This window comes from Pogoniulus pusillus, chromosome 3, assembly GCF_015220805.1.
Source record: "Pogoniulus pusillus isolate bPogPus1 chromosome 3, bPogPus1.pri, whole genome shotgun sequence".
NCBI classification, from domain to species: domain Eukaryota; kingdom Metazoa; phylum Chordata; class Aves; order Piciformes; family Lybiidae; genus Pogoniulus; species Pogoniulus pusillus.
Genome location: NC_087266.1, coordinates 26,560,135 through 26,573,848, shown reverse-complemented (window position 1 = coordinate 26,573,848; position 13,714 = coordinate 26,560,135). Strand labels below are relative to the sequence as shown.

The 13,714-nt window shown below is 36.3% G+C and overlaps 1 protein-coding gene across 6 annotated transcripts in view; it reads right to left on the bottom strand.

Annotated features, from left to right (window-relative positions):
* Nucleotides 1–13,714, bottom strand: part of NBEA (neurobeachin) — a 527,236-nt gene that overhangs the window by 322,800 nt on the left and 190,722 nt on the right. For all 6 annotated transcript variants that reach the window (XM_064173040.1, XM_064173052.1, XM_064173047.1 and 3 more), the window contains one exon: nucleotides 449–887. In XM_064173040.1, the coding sequence (XP_064029110.1) occupies nucleotides 449–887 (439 nt within the window). The remainder of the gene's footprint in view (nucleotides 1–448; nucleotides 888–13,714) is intronic.

The window sequence follows — 13,714 nt, the reverse complement described above, 5'->3', positions numbered from 1 at the left end:
ATGCAAACAATTTGCCATGGTTGAAGCATTTCAGTACCAGAAAACAGCACAATGATGGATCCAATTAAGAATTAAGCCTTTGAAAGAATATTTGACTGAATTTCTGCAGTCTGTTCTGTATCAGCAGGTATTACCCCTCTTCCTCACTAAAATGCTGTTTTAAAAGAAAAAGAACTTTATTGCAAAAATATTTCCTTACAACAGGCTTGTTTTCCAAGTACCTCCTAGAGTTTTATTCACTGTTGGCAGAAAACAACAAGCAGAATTACTTTTATCTGTACTATATGGTTTGTTTTGGGATCACAGAAAAGGAGAAGAAATACAGCTGCATTTTAACATAGTCTAGTAGAAAGCAAAAGAAGAACCATGCTTAAAAAAAAGAAACCCACAACATTTTTTTCAAACTTCTGAATTACATCAATATAAAATAGTGAATCCAGTCATATACCTGTCAAATGAGTGAAACTGCATGGGAAGAATAGCCTGAGCTTCTCTCTTCAGAGCAGGATCTGGGTAAGGGATCGGATCCGGACCACATTCTGCAATTTCGACAGGGGCTGCCACAAGACTTTTCAGTATTTCCTTAACATTGATGCCTTTACTTTGGCTGATACTGGATATCGACGATGCAGGTTTCAGCATTTCACTGGGGCTCTCCGTTAAGCTCTCCTGAGATTTCTTCACTTCTGAAGACAAAGTAGACAACAGCTCACTCATAGCATCAGGGCCTGTGCTGGTCTCCAAGTCTGTCCCATTCAAAATACTGGGCATCTGTTCATCTCCAATTCCAGAATCTGTATGAGGAATGGAGCTTTCCAGCTGAATATCTTCAACTGGTGTTGGTGTGTCTTTATCTTTGATATTTTCTGGAAATACAGTCGGTGTCTCTGCAGCGAAATAGAGATTATGAACAATATTTCTAACTCAGTTTGATTATTTTTCTTCAAAATAAGACCATCATGTTTAACAAGACAGGAATGTGCTATAATGGCCACAAGTCTTACTGGTGTAAACCTTAAAAGCTCATTTCATAAACAAAACATTTTGCTTTCAACAGCTGTTTGGCATAAATAAAGGCTCGGAAGAGGGAGCCCAAAGTTGCATTATGCAAACTCAGTGACATTTACAAATTAGAGCCCACCACTCACACAGTAATCAAACAGCAAAATACTGCCAGGAAAAACACGAAACACTATAACCTATCAATTGCGTATCTGTATGACCTGTGAGAGTACTGGCAGAGAAAAATGCAATCACTTACATCTTAGGATTACCACAAAATTTAATCTCTATTGCTGTCAGCAAATATTAAGCTTGCATTCAAAAGAAAACTGCTAGACCTTTTGTTTACACATTTTGTTTAAAACGGGTATTGCAAAAAATGTTTACACACGTATTACACTGAATACAAGTTTATCTATATATGAATGAAAAAAAGAGAAGTGTTACTGCTGATTCTTTAGATAACTCCTCCCTCACAAAAAGCAAAATTCTGTAGTTCTTTCAGATAAATGTTTAGAACAAAATAAACACAGCTTTATAGATGGGCAGTGAAATCTGTTGAGTTTGGAACGTTTCCAGATTGAAACTGACTCTACAACATCTTGTAACCGAGAATAGCATACCTCTATTAATTACTTCAGTGAAACAGACACAACAAATTCATTACATAAGAATAATTTTCTATGCTTAATGGAAAGTTAGAGTTGTGAGTAACCTCTATATACATATTTTTTGGGGGTTATTTTTTTAAGCAACAGACTGGGGTAATTTGTAAAAACAAAAAGCTTGCACTCACTTTTATTTTCAAGCTATTTTCATTGGATCACTTCATTATAAAATTTAGCTGGCCTATGGATGAAAGAGGAACTACTATATGGTTTCAATATAGTAGTTTAGATAATATGGAAAATATTTTATGACATAGCTATATAAAGCTCTGCTCTTCTGACTATCCCAATGAAAATCTCCTTCAACAACGTAGCTGTAATGGTGGCCATATAAATCTTCTCACCAATTGTTTGACACAGCTGTAAAATATGTATTTACCAAACGTGTTTTAAGTGCATGTGTGCAGAAAACAATTGGATATGAAATTATTTGTTTGAACTAATGGCAGTGTACACTCTTCAATTGTATAACCAGTAACAAATGGATATAGATAGAACAGAAGAGTCTCTTAACAATACAAAGTAGAATAATCCATTACAGAGAACATTGTTTTCTTCTTTTAATAACCATAAATGCTGAGGCCACTCCCTTCTCTTCCTCCTAAGTGCCTTAAACACATCTTATCAAATAGATATGAGCTCTTTTTTGTGCAGCAGGAAGTAGAAACTGGATTTATGAGCTGTATAAAATGCACTTAGCCTCTGCCAGGTCAGGAAGTAAAAAAATCCATATTGACTTAGCACTGCCTATATTTGGCACAGAGGATATCTGATCCACAGAATGATGCCAACAGATTTTCTACTTGTTTGTCTTTTAAAGATTCATCCACACAAAAACACTGCTTAACTGAGGGAAGAATAGGATTGGACTACTGGTCAAGCAGATTATTGCCCTTATAATACATGGTAGGTAAAATCGCCTAAGATTGTCTTGTAATGTAAAGGAGAAGAGGGCACTAAAAGGACAGTCTACTACATGGTGAAGCTAGAGTACACCCAATCTCAATTTTTAATGCTGAATACAGAACTGAAGACAATAAAGCTAATGGAAATGTGTTGTGGAAATTCAAACACCCTAAATAAATCAGAAGAAACATTTCTATGTATTTTACAGTAATGGGAATGAACTGACTCTTATCCAGTTTTGAAAGAAGCAGTCTATGAAATTAGCAGTCTAGTACTATTTTTGCCTAACAGGTAAATGGAGAGAGAAATATATAACTGAAGAATTCAATATATTCTTTTTCTTTTTAAGAAGAAAAAAATTATCTGATGAAACACATGACCTTAAAGAAGATTTCAGGATTTATTTTGCAGTTAAAATAGTAATGGAATAAAAAAAAACAGATTACAAAATAGCTATGCAGAGAGCTTTAAAAATATTTATTGCTCCAAGAAAATAAGGGTCAATGTAGTCAAATGCAGTAGAGCTACCTGGAAATTAAGACGACGTAGGAAAAAAAAATGAAGATGAGAAGAAGCCATCAAGTAGTTTTAAAAAAACCCACAAAAATAAATAAATAAAAATAACAAACAAACAAACAAAAAACAACAACCAAAAAAAAAACAAACCAACAACCAAAAGGCAGACTGAGAGAAGCTACTGTGGGAGTGATCCAATTTAAAATTTTAATAAAGATTTCAGGTGAAAAAGTAACAATGTCTTGGTGAAATTTGCTGAGGATAAAGTTAACCAGGTACAACTGATGGCCACAGAAGGATAATTGTAAGAAGATATTATGACAGAGCTACAAATTTAAACAGAGAAGAGATCTGCATCCAGGGACTAACAGAAATTCTTGTTATACCTGGAATTTGTCATCTGGAAATGACGGAAGAAAAGAACCTGTATACATCAGTTACTGGTAACTATTTAGTTACCAATACAATGAAAATACATGGTAAAGGCAAATATGACAAACTTTTCTGAAGAAACAGATCCTGCAACAGTTAATTACTAATGTCAGAAGAGAAGACTTGAAGGAGTTATTTTTGAATACTGTGCACACTGTTATATGGAAAAGATGAAAGATGGAAAAGCCATTATGAAGATTCGTAGTGATCTACTGTTGCAGGATAGAAAAACAGAGTCTGTCTGATATTATCTGGCCAAACTAACACTGAGAAAGTACACAACAGCTATCATATATGTATTTTCAGGTGCAAATTGAAAAACAAAAAAAAAGCAAATCCAAAACAACAAAGCCAAAGCAAACCAAAACCCCAAATCAAAACAGTTCCATTTGAGCAGTGACAGGCTTCAATAGGGACTTAAGATTCTGAAACAGCTTCCCAGTCAGAGTAGCAATTTCAAAAAACCAGAATTAATTCTGAGACACTATAAATAGGATTGTTCTTCATTAGTCAGCAGGTGCCTTGTAATCCATTATTCCCAAAGGAGAAGAAAATGCCTAGAGAATTGCTGTATCTGAAACTAAAAATGGAAGGAAAACTGAATTTGTGGATAGAGAATTGAGATACCACATACAATGCATAAAAATAATTAAAATTATTTAGGAAAAAAGTTATTCTAGATATAGTTAAGTGCATGGTTATTTAATTTACACAGTGACCACACCTGTATCTTTACTCTTACTGTATCTCCAGTACTTAATACAAATACACTGTACTAAACAACTAAGCTTAGTCTGATTTATCACTATAACAATCTCTAAATCCAGTGCATTAACACCCATTTTTAAATCAAGCAAGCTAAATAATAAATGTTTGAAAGGTCCAATATATATATATATGTCAAATGAAAAAAATTCAGCACTGAAAAAGCTGCTTAATAACTGTCTCTCGACTAACAATAGAAGAAAATCAGCATTTGTGACATTCAGATAAATGCCTGACAAGCCATATTACAAAATCTTTTGGATCAGCATTAGTAGCAGAACTGCTGCAGGTAACTTACAAACTCCGTAGCATGGCCAAAAAAACCCAATCAATTATAGTTACTGCTGCATATCGACCAGTTTAATTCTAATTTTATTCTGTGTCATAGCAATTCTGTTGCCTTCAGAATCCAGGAATAAAGAATACTGCTTCATAGTGACTTAGAAAGATCTTAAATCAATAGTGTGCATGCTTTCATAAAGATCCTAAACACTCAAAGCAACTCAGCAAATGATAAACATGAACAGAAGCAAAAAATATAACTGATTGCATCTGTCTATGTTACAACATTGTGACAGTAAGTCTGTAAATTTTCAGCAGACCTCATCAGTTTTCTGCAGCACAAGGCCATGTCAGTAGACAAAGCAGAAACATTACTAGATCTTGTGATCTTAACCCTGTCAAAAATAGGCAGTTGGAAGCCAGATGCCTCCTCCTTACTGTTTTTCATTGTAACTAATGAGTTCATCTACTACATTATGGGAAAAATATGGGCTTAAGTTAACTAAATGACATATTGCCTATCTGGTGACCTCATCTGTCACACTCTTTCCCTAAAATATCTTGTTTGCTTGTGATTTATGAAGTGCATTGTAATTGTTTTAACCTACTGAGTTACCTAAATAGCTCTTGTACTGCTTCCATATGCCTATTTTCTTTTTAATCCATGTTTATTAACTTCATAATAGGAAATTTCCTATCTTCAGTAATTGGATATAATTTTGCCATTATAAAAAAATTGACAATACAAAATATTAAATTATAATATTTATAAATATTATAATTTTAAGAATTATAATCTTAATTTATTTTTTTAAATGGAAAAAAATGTGTGTATGTCCCTATGATCTTTTTTTGTTTTTACTTTCATTAAACCACCCTACTAGACAAAACTCATCCTAGAATTTTGAAAAAGTAAAAATGTATGAAAACCATTTTTTAACTCTTCACAATATGGCTGAAAAAAACATTTGAAAGTCATACTATCCCCATTCATTGTCAAGTTTCTGCTGCAGACAAAATGGCAACATATGGCAGTGGAAGGTCTGAGGCAATCTTTATGCAGGAATTGCTATCACCTCTCAGTCTTCATGTGCACTAGAACATTCCTGAGTTGTTTTCAGTGTAGCTGTCTTAAGACTTTGATAATAATCTTACTATCTCACTTACATACACCCCTTTGTAGTATCCTGTGACCTTTCAGGGACAGTAGACTATAAGCTGAAAACACTTTCAAGCCAAGCAGGCAGTGATACTGCTTCCTCCATAGATGGCAGTCAACTAATCAATTCCTAAGATTTAGGCTACAAAGACAGGGTGAAAATATTACTCCCAGCAACACCAGCCTACTAGTTTTCATATATGAGAAGCAGCACAATTAAATCAAGACAAGAAACTAAATACGTGGATGGAAAGGAAGAGTAAAAGTACAACAGAAGTAGTAACGAACAACAGAGTTGCAATGAAACTGGACTCAGAGGCTGAGGTGCATCTTTGAGAAGAATCATCCTATGAAAAATGTTAATATGCCAACATATATGCAGGCATTTGCTCTTACTGTTTTTACATTTTCTGTGTGGAAATTATGAAGAGATTAGAGTACAAATTCCTTGCACAATGAATGTGACCATAGCTCAATTATTTAGAATGATAGAACTGATTAGTTTGGAAGAGATCTTTAAGATCATCAAGTCCAACTGTTAACACTGCCAGGTCACCACTAAACTATATCACTCATGACCACATCTATACATCTTTTAAATACCTCCAGGGATGGTGACTCCACCACTTCCCTTGACAGCCTGTTCCAGTGCTTTACAACCCCTTCAGTGAAGAAGTTTCTCCTAACATCATGCACATTGAGATGTGGAAGTAGAGCACATGCCACAGCAACATCTGGTTGGGAAGAGCAAAACTGATACCCCAGGGCTTTGACATGAATGGCTGAGGGCAAGAGGAACATGGCTGAAAATCAGAGGACCGGGGAAGGTCAGGTATGAAAAAGTCAGGAGTGGGTTGGCAAATGGAAGGGTGCAGATCTTGACCCAGGAGATTTAAGACAGGTGGTTGGGAATTTCCTTTTAATCAGAAAGGATCTGTGAGGAGAAAGGATATAGCTCTGGACTGGGCCAAATACAGGCTCTTAAGAGGGAGAGAAATCAAGCAGGAGAAAATTAAGGTGGGGAAATCAAAGTTGTGAAGTGATTGGAGAGAAGAGAGCTATTAGCCCTTTTCCACAGATGGACACCTGTTAAGTGCATGTCTTCTCTTTTTGCTCACTGGAAATTGCTTCTATTTGTTCAAATTCCTCAAAAGTCATATAATTTGTTTCTTTCCCCACAATCACTCTTGGACTCAGGCAGGCACACAGGGAAAATCCTTCTACCTCAACAAAAGAAAGAGATTAAAAGAGCCACTTATGACAGACATAACTCTCGATCTGTTGAGGCAATGTCTTTAATCAATGTCTTAATTCTTCCTTACTAATCAAAACTCCTTCACTCAGTGCTTGATAGATAAGACAGCTGTACATCAGTTTGATTGATTGCCTGGTTGCCAAACAAAATGCTACCAGCGCTAAACCAAAGCATTACCAAGATACTAACTAAAAAAGACATGATAAGATAAAGCTATGAAAACGAAAAGCTATATTAAAGAAAGGTTATCTTTGAAGTATAAAAAGAGCTGCTTACATTTGGAATTAAAACAAACAAACAAACAAACAAAAAACAATTAGGAACAACACAGTATTATGTTGTTTGGTGGTTCTTTTCTAGGTGAATTTACATAGTTTTTATCAGTTTCTATCTTGGTTTTTTTTTAAATTCTTATCTTGCATATACTCAGAACCCTCACAATGAAAAAAACAGATTAGTTGGTGGTTACCTATGGCAATATCTGTATTTCTGACCCATGCTTATATAGCTGTTATTCTTGTGACTAAAGTTTTATTGCAGAAGAAATACAAAACTTTCCATTATCTAGGTAGGTTAGAGCATCCAGCACCAAAATTTAACAGTGAAGCACAGAGTATGTTCCATAATGTGATCAAACTTAAACTAAAAGTATTAACACTACTTTGATTTTTTTTTAATTAAAAGACCTAATGCAATTTGATGCAATTTTAAATGATATGCAACTTGTGCAGGTGAAAAGTACCAATGTTATTTTTAAAAATACCTCTATTACAACTGTTTTGTGCATGACTGACCAATTAATTACAAAATATGTGCAAACCTCTCTTCTGAGGCTTCAGTAGTTCATGAAGGGCAATAAATATTACATCAAGATGTATTTATTGCTATCTCATGATATTCAAATGCATGTCTTTTCAGAGATATTTGGAATAAGTGGCATATATTTCATCAATATAGTGGTAGGATAATTTTGAGCAACAGCCAGCAATTCAGTAGAATTTGAATTTTGTCATCCTAACGGTTATCATCCATGTACCTCAGAAGATTTTCCTCTGTTTCTTCAAAACAAGTAGATTTTGCCACGACTCTACAGAGGGAATGGAGCTGAGGTTGTTTAGTTTGGAGAAAATGAGTACAGCTACCTGAAAGAAGGTTGTAGTGAGGGAAGTGTTGGTCTCCTCCCAAGCAGCAAGTGAGAAGATGAGAAAAAAACACCTCAAGTTGCACAGGGGGAAGTTTAGGTTGGACATTAGGAAAAGTTTCTTCAATGAAAGTGTTGTCAGGAACTGAAATGGGTTGACCAGGGAAGTCTTTGAATCATCATCCCTGGAGGTACTTGGAACACATGTAGACATGGTGCTGAGGGCGATGATTTAGCATCAGATTTGGTAGTGTTAATGATTTGACTTGATGACCTCAAACGTCTTTTCCAGCTTAGATATGATGATTCTACGATACTTTGGCAAGCAGTGGAAAATAGTCTTCTAGGCCATTTTGCATAGTTTCTTACCATCATGCAAAAAAAACCCCAAACAAAAGCAACATAAAAATAGGCTGGAAATTTCTATGCTGCTATGTTAGGAATACAACCAACAGTGCAGCAAAGCACAGTACCCAGAGTACTGTCTAACTATGAGAATAGTAAAGTTTGATGCTGTACATGTCTTCAATGAAGACTTTGCAACTTTTTAATATAGTTCATTCTGTCAAGAAGAAAATAAATCAATGGCTTGCAGTCCATCCACAGAACATGCCTTTTAAGAAATCTGTTCATTTATAGTACTTTGGGAAAAAATATAGACAGTGACATCAAGAGAGTTGAAAAGACAATTTTTGACAAAATGTTCTGATAAGCTACACAGCAATTTTCTTTGCACCATATATTATAAGGTGAATTGCAATGCTTTAATTTCTAAAAACACCCTTGAATAAAGCTAAATGAAAACATCTATTTTCAATTGAAAATATCTTTGCATGATGTGGTTAATTAACAGAGTGCAAGTTGAAGTGTGGGGGCAAAAAAAAAAGATTATTCACACTTTTCCTCAGCTGCAGATGTGGGAGTATTGTTTAAAGTAACAGCAGATCATCTAGGTTGGACTAGATGATGTTTTGAGGTCCCTTCCAGCCCCTGACATTCTATGATTAGTCTAGAAAATATTTAAGGTGAGCAAGGATAGCTCAAATAATTATCATAATGGACAAAATTCATCTGAAGTGATCCAGACCACCACAGCTAAAACTACTTGCAACTTGCAGCTGTAAGTTGAAGAGACTACCTTATTTTATGTGGTGTACGATTAGCTGTTATTAACAAAGATATCATGGTCCTGTATTTCTTCTGTGGCAAGTTTCACTACTTGGGTGAACTTTGAGAATGTGCCATTATGCCAGTCTTGATAACTCTCCTACACAAAGACCTGATCTCCTATGATGTTAATTCCATGTGTTTCAATTATAAAATTATAGAATATGATGAGAAGGACCTCAAGGATCACCTAGGCCCATCTTTCTTGGCAAAAGCATCATCCTGACAAGATGGCCCAGCATCCTGTCCAGTCTAATCTTTAAAAGTGTCCAGGGTTGGGGAATTCACCGCTTCCCTGGGGGTCAGTCATCAGCAAGTTTGCAGATGACACTAAGCTGGGGGCAGATGTGACTGAGTTGGAGGACAGAAGGGCTCTGCAGCGGGACCTTGACCGCCTGGACAGATGGGCAGAGGCCAATGGGATGGGGTTCAATAGCTCGAAGTGCAGGGTACTGCACTTTGGCCACAACAACGCCATGCAGAGATACAGGCTGGGGTCAGAGTGGCTGGAGAGCAGCCAGACAGAAAGGGATCTGGGGGTACTGATTGATACCCGCCTGAACATGAGCCAGCAGTGTGCCCAGGTGGCCAAGAGAGCCAGTGGCATCCTGGCCTGCATCAGGAATGGTGTGGTCAGCAGGAGCAGGGAGGTCATTCTGCCCCTGTACTCTGCACTGGTCAGACCACACCTCGAGTACTGCGTTCAGTTCTGGGCCCCCCAGTTTAGGAGGGACGCTGAGATGCTCGAGCGTGTCCAGAGAAGGGCGACGAGGCTGGTGAGAGGCCTCGAGCACAAGCCCTACGAGGAGAGGCTGAGGGAGCTGGGATTGTTTAGCCTGGAGAAGAGGAGGCTCAGGGGTGACCTTATTACTGTCTACAACTACCTGAGGGGTGGTTGTGGCCAGGGGGAGGTTGCTCTCTTCTCTCAGGTGGCCAGCTCCAGAACGAGAGGACACAGCCTCAGGCTGTGCCAGGGGAAATTTAGGCTCGAGGTGAGGAGAAAGTTCTTCACTGAGAGAGTCATTGGGCACTGGAATGGGCTGCCTGGGGAGGTGGTGGAGTCGTCGTCCCTGGGGCAGTTCAAGGCAAGGTTGGATGTGGCACTTGGTGCCATGGTCTAGCCTTGGGCACTGTGGTAAAGGGTTGGACTTGATGATCTGTGAGGTCTCTTCCAACCTTGGTGATACTGTGATACTGTAATTATTCCAATGGCTAATTGTCCTTGTTGTGAAAAATTTTCTACATGTTTAATCAGAATCTTCCCAGCTGTAACTTGGGTCCATTTACCTCCATCTTTCTCATGCGACTCCTTGTAAAAAGGAATTTGCAAAATAATAAAAGTAATTTTTGCTTGCAAATAAAATAATGTATTTGAAAAACAAACCAGAAGATTATCTGTCTTCCATGAGAAGTAACTTTGCTTACTGGGACTATTTTCCTCTTCCTCAATTAGAAACAAATCTTTTCAAAGAACTTGAAATCACCTCTCATCACCAGTAGATACTGAGCTTTATCATTGCTTCCTTACTACATAATGATTTCTCACACATGATCTTTGTGGAAGATTGTGCTAAAGATGAAAGGTAAAGATTTTCATAAGAGGGTTTGCTTGTACATCGGACTGCAAAGGTGTCAGTAGATCAGACTGCAAGATCCTTCCTTTGATGATCTCAAGCACTCAGCAGCTGCTAAAAAAGGACACTGAAACACTTACATGAAAAAAAAGAACAGAACTGGACATCTCAATCATATAACAACAACAAAAAAAAACCAACCCAGTATTTTTAAATACTTTACAATGGAGAAAGGTGCAGCTTAGTTGTATTGCACACAGAGATAGGTAGAGAAGAACTAAAATGTTTATCAGAGGGACAATAGTATGCACTGCTCAGTTGTTACGTGCCAATACAAAGGGCACATACTTGCCAAACGCTAGGTGGAGGATACTATGTAGTGGCTTTTGCATGGATATATAGTTCCTACATTTGAACCATATACATGTAGTACAAGAAAAAGCATGGATATATAGTTCCTACATTTGAACCATATACATGTAGTACAAGGAAAAGCATGTGTCTACAATCACACATTTACAAATCGTAGCTATCTATGGGATGGGGATATTACTAACACACATTAGAAGTCATTAGACTGGATTAAGTGCTTGAGTTTAAAGAATGTCATGACAGCTTTTGTCATTAAAGAAATTTTGTGTCTGGAGGTCAGTTAAACCTACTCAAAGGAGACAGAATTAATCTGAACAAGGCAGAGGTCTACACTAGCATCCTCAGTGAACAGAAAAAGGGATTTCTAATGCCAAATTTATCTCTTTTTTAAGCACATCTCTAAAGCAAGCCAGATGAACTGTGCCCTAAATGTGCAGTAACTTCTCCTCACCTATTAAAAAGGGAGATTAGGGCGACTAGGTCAGGCACTGATTCACCACTGATATTTTCCAGAAAGTACAACTCATATATGGCTGATAATTTTGAGTCAAAAGCCTGAAAACCTAGTGCAGGGCTTTTGGTTACACTGCAGTACTCATAGAAACAGTAAGAATGACAAAGAATGTTTCTATCATTTTTTTACCAGTCAGGTAAAAACTGTTCTCCCCTTCCGGAAAAGGCATTTTAAATGCTATTCTCATCTTTACTACTTCTCCATACTACAATTATGTTGAACTTTTCTTCATCATGTGAATTGAAGAAATCTGATGAACCATAAGGTCTGTAGACCAGACAACTTTTTAGACCACTTGACACACTCTACCTTTTAAATAATTCTTGGTTTAAAGTCTTTATACAAAAATTCTCACAAATGTAGAGAAACTGAGGCATCTGACATCCCAAAAGTCTAAATCACTCTAATTCATTGTTTTTGTGAATAGAAAGAAGCAAGTCTGGCAACATTTAATTTTTGTAGGACTGTGTTTCTGAAACATCATTCAGATGCAAGAGTTAAGTTCTGGTCTGCAACTTTCCTTATGAGTAATATGTGACATATTGAAAAGAGATGGAGCTTTACTTTCATTTTTCAAGTTTTGTTTTGTTTGGCTAAGCACAGACTATTTTAGAAGTACTGCAGAACCTCTGAATTTATCAGAAATTAGTAGAAGCGCTTCAAACGAACTTATGACAAGTAGCAAATGTACAGATAGACACATTTTTCTCCTCCTCGTGAATCGGCTCAGAAAAACAGATAGAGATGTACAGGATATTATAAAGAAAGAAACATTTTTATTGTTAAATGGTAGTCATGGATATCAGCAATTTATTTTTTTCTACCTTTCTCCTTTAAGCACCATAAGATACCACAGCTCATCAACAATATTTGATTAACAGTAAAAGAAACATTAAATCCTTATTTTAACACCTACAAACACTTGTAAGCAAAGGTAGAAAATATTTCCCTGCAAGGTGTACTTTAAAAATCTTTTGTTTCAGTGCTACATTTTATCCATGTATAATATCATCAGTGAACTATGCACGTGATGTGAATCAAAGGTTTCATATCAAGCATAATGGTTTGAAACTCTTGCACTTGACAGAAGCTGTAGTTACCCATAAGAAGCATACACCAATCACATACTGTAATGTGCCTGAGACAACTAGGTTGTCACACAGCTATACATTTATTTGAATTAAAGATATTGCTCCATAGAAAATAGTTAAGTGTCACTAACAAAATCAGTTAATGCCAGTAATATTCCTACTCCTTTCTTACCCTTACTCCAACAAATTTCCTAAACACACAGCTAAGACTCCATCTCCTAAAAATAGATTTATTTCAAATAGCTAGTTCCTGTCCCTTAATTCATAGAGATATGCTACTGCTCACACTTACCGTAGCTCTGTTGAACTATTTGGAAAACAAAACTTGAATGCAAGTTAAAACAAATACAATGAACAATAGTATGGAAGACACCATTCTTAAAAAATGTTTTATCTGAAACATTTTGGGAGTTTATATGGATGCTTCCATTTTTTTCACAAAGTTTTTCCAACTTTTAAGAAAAAAGTAGTTAAGAATAAAATATCCTATGTATGATATACAGAAATATGTTCTAGATGCAAAATGAAAAAGCAGTAGTTAATATTTAGGGGAAATGCTATACTGCTACATAGTACTAACTAACAGCAAAAGATTCCTCTTTCTTTAAAGTCAACAACAGATTAAATCATAAAGATGCAACTACATCACAACAAATACTATATTGGCAAATTGAATGACCCAAAATATATTTTTTTCTTTGTATGGCAGACAATAGTCTTATTAACCAAAATCACAAACCCTTGCTTGCCAGATGATAGAAATTAAAATAATTTATGATATTCATACGTGTGTGTACACCAAACAAATGCTAGGTTAACCTAAGGTTCGTTTAAAAGTTGAAGTAATGAGTATTTTAGCATAATGGTCCT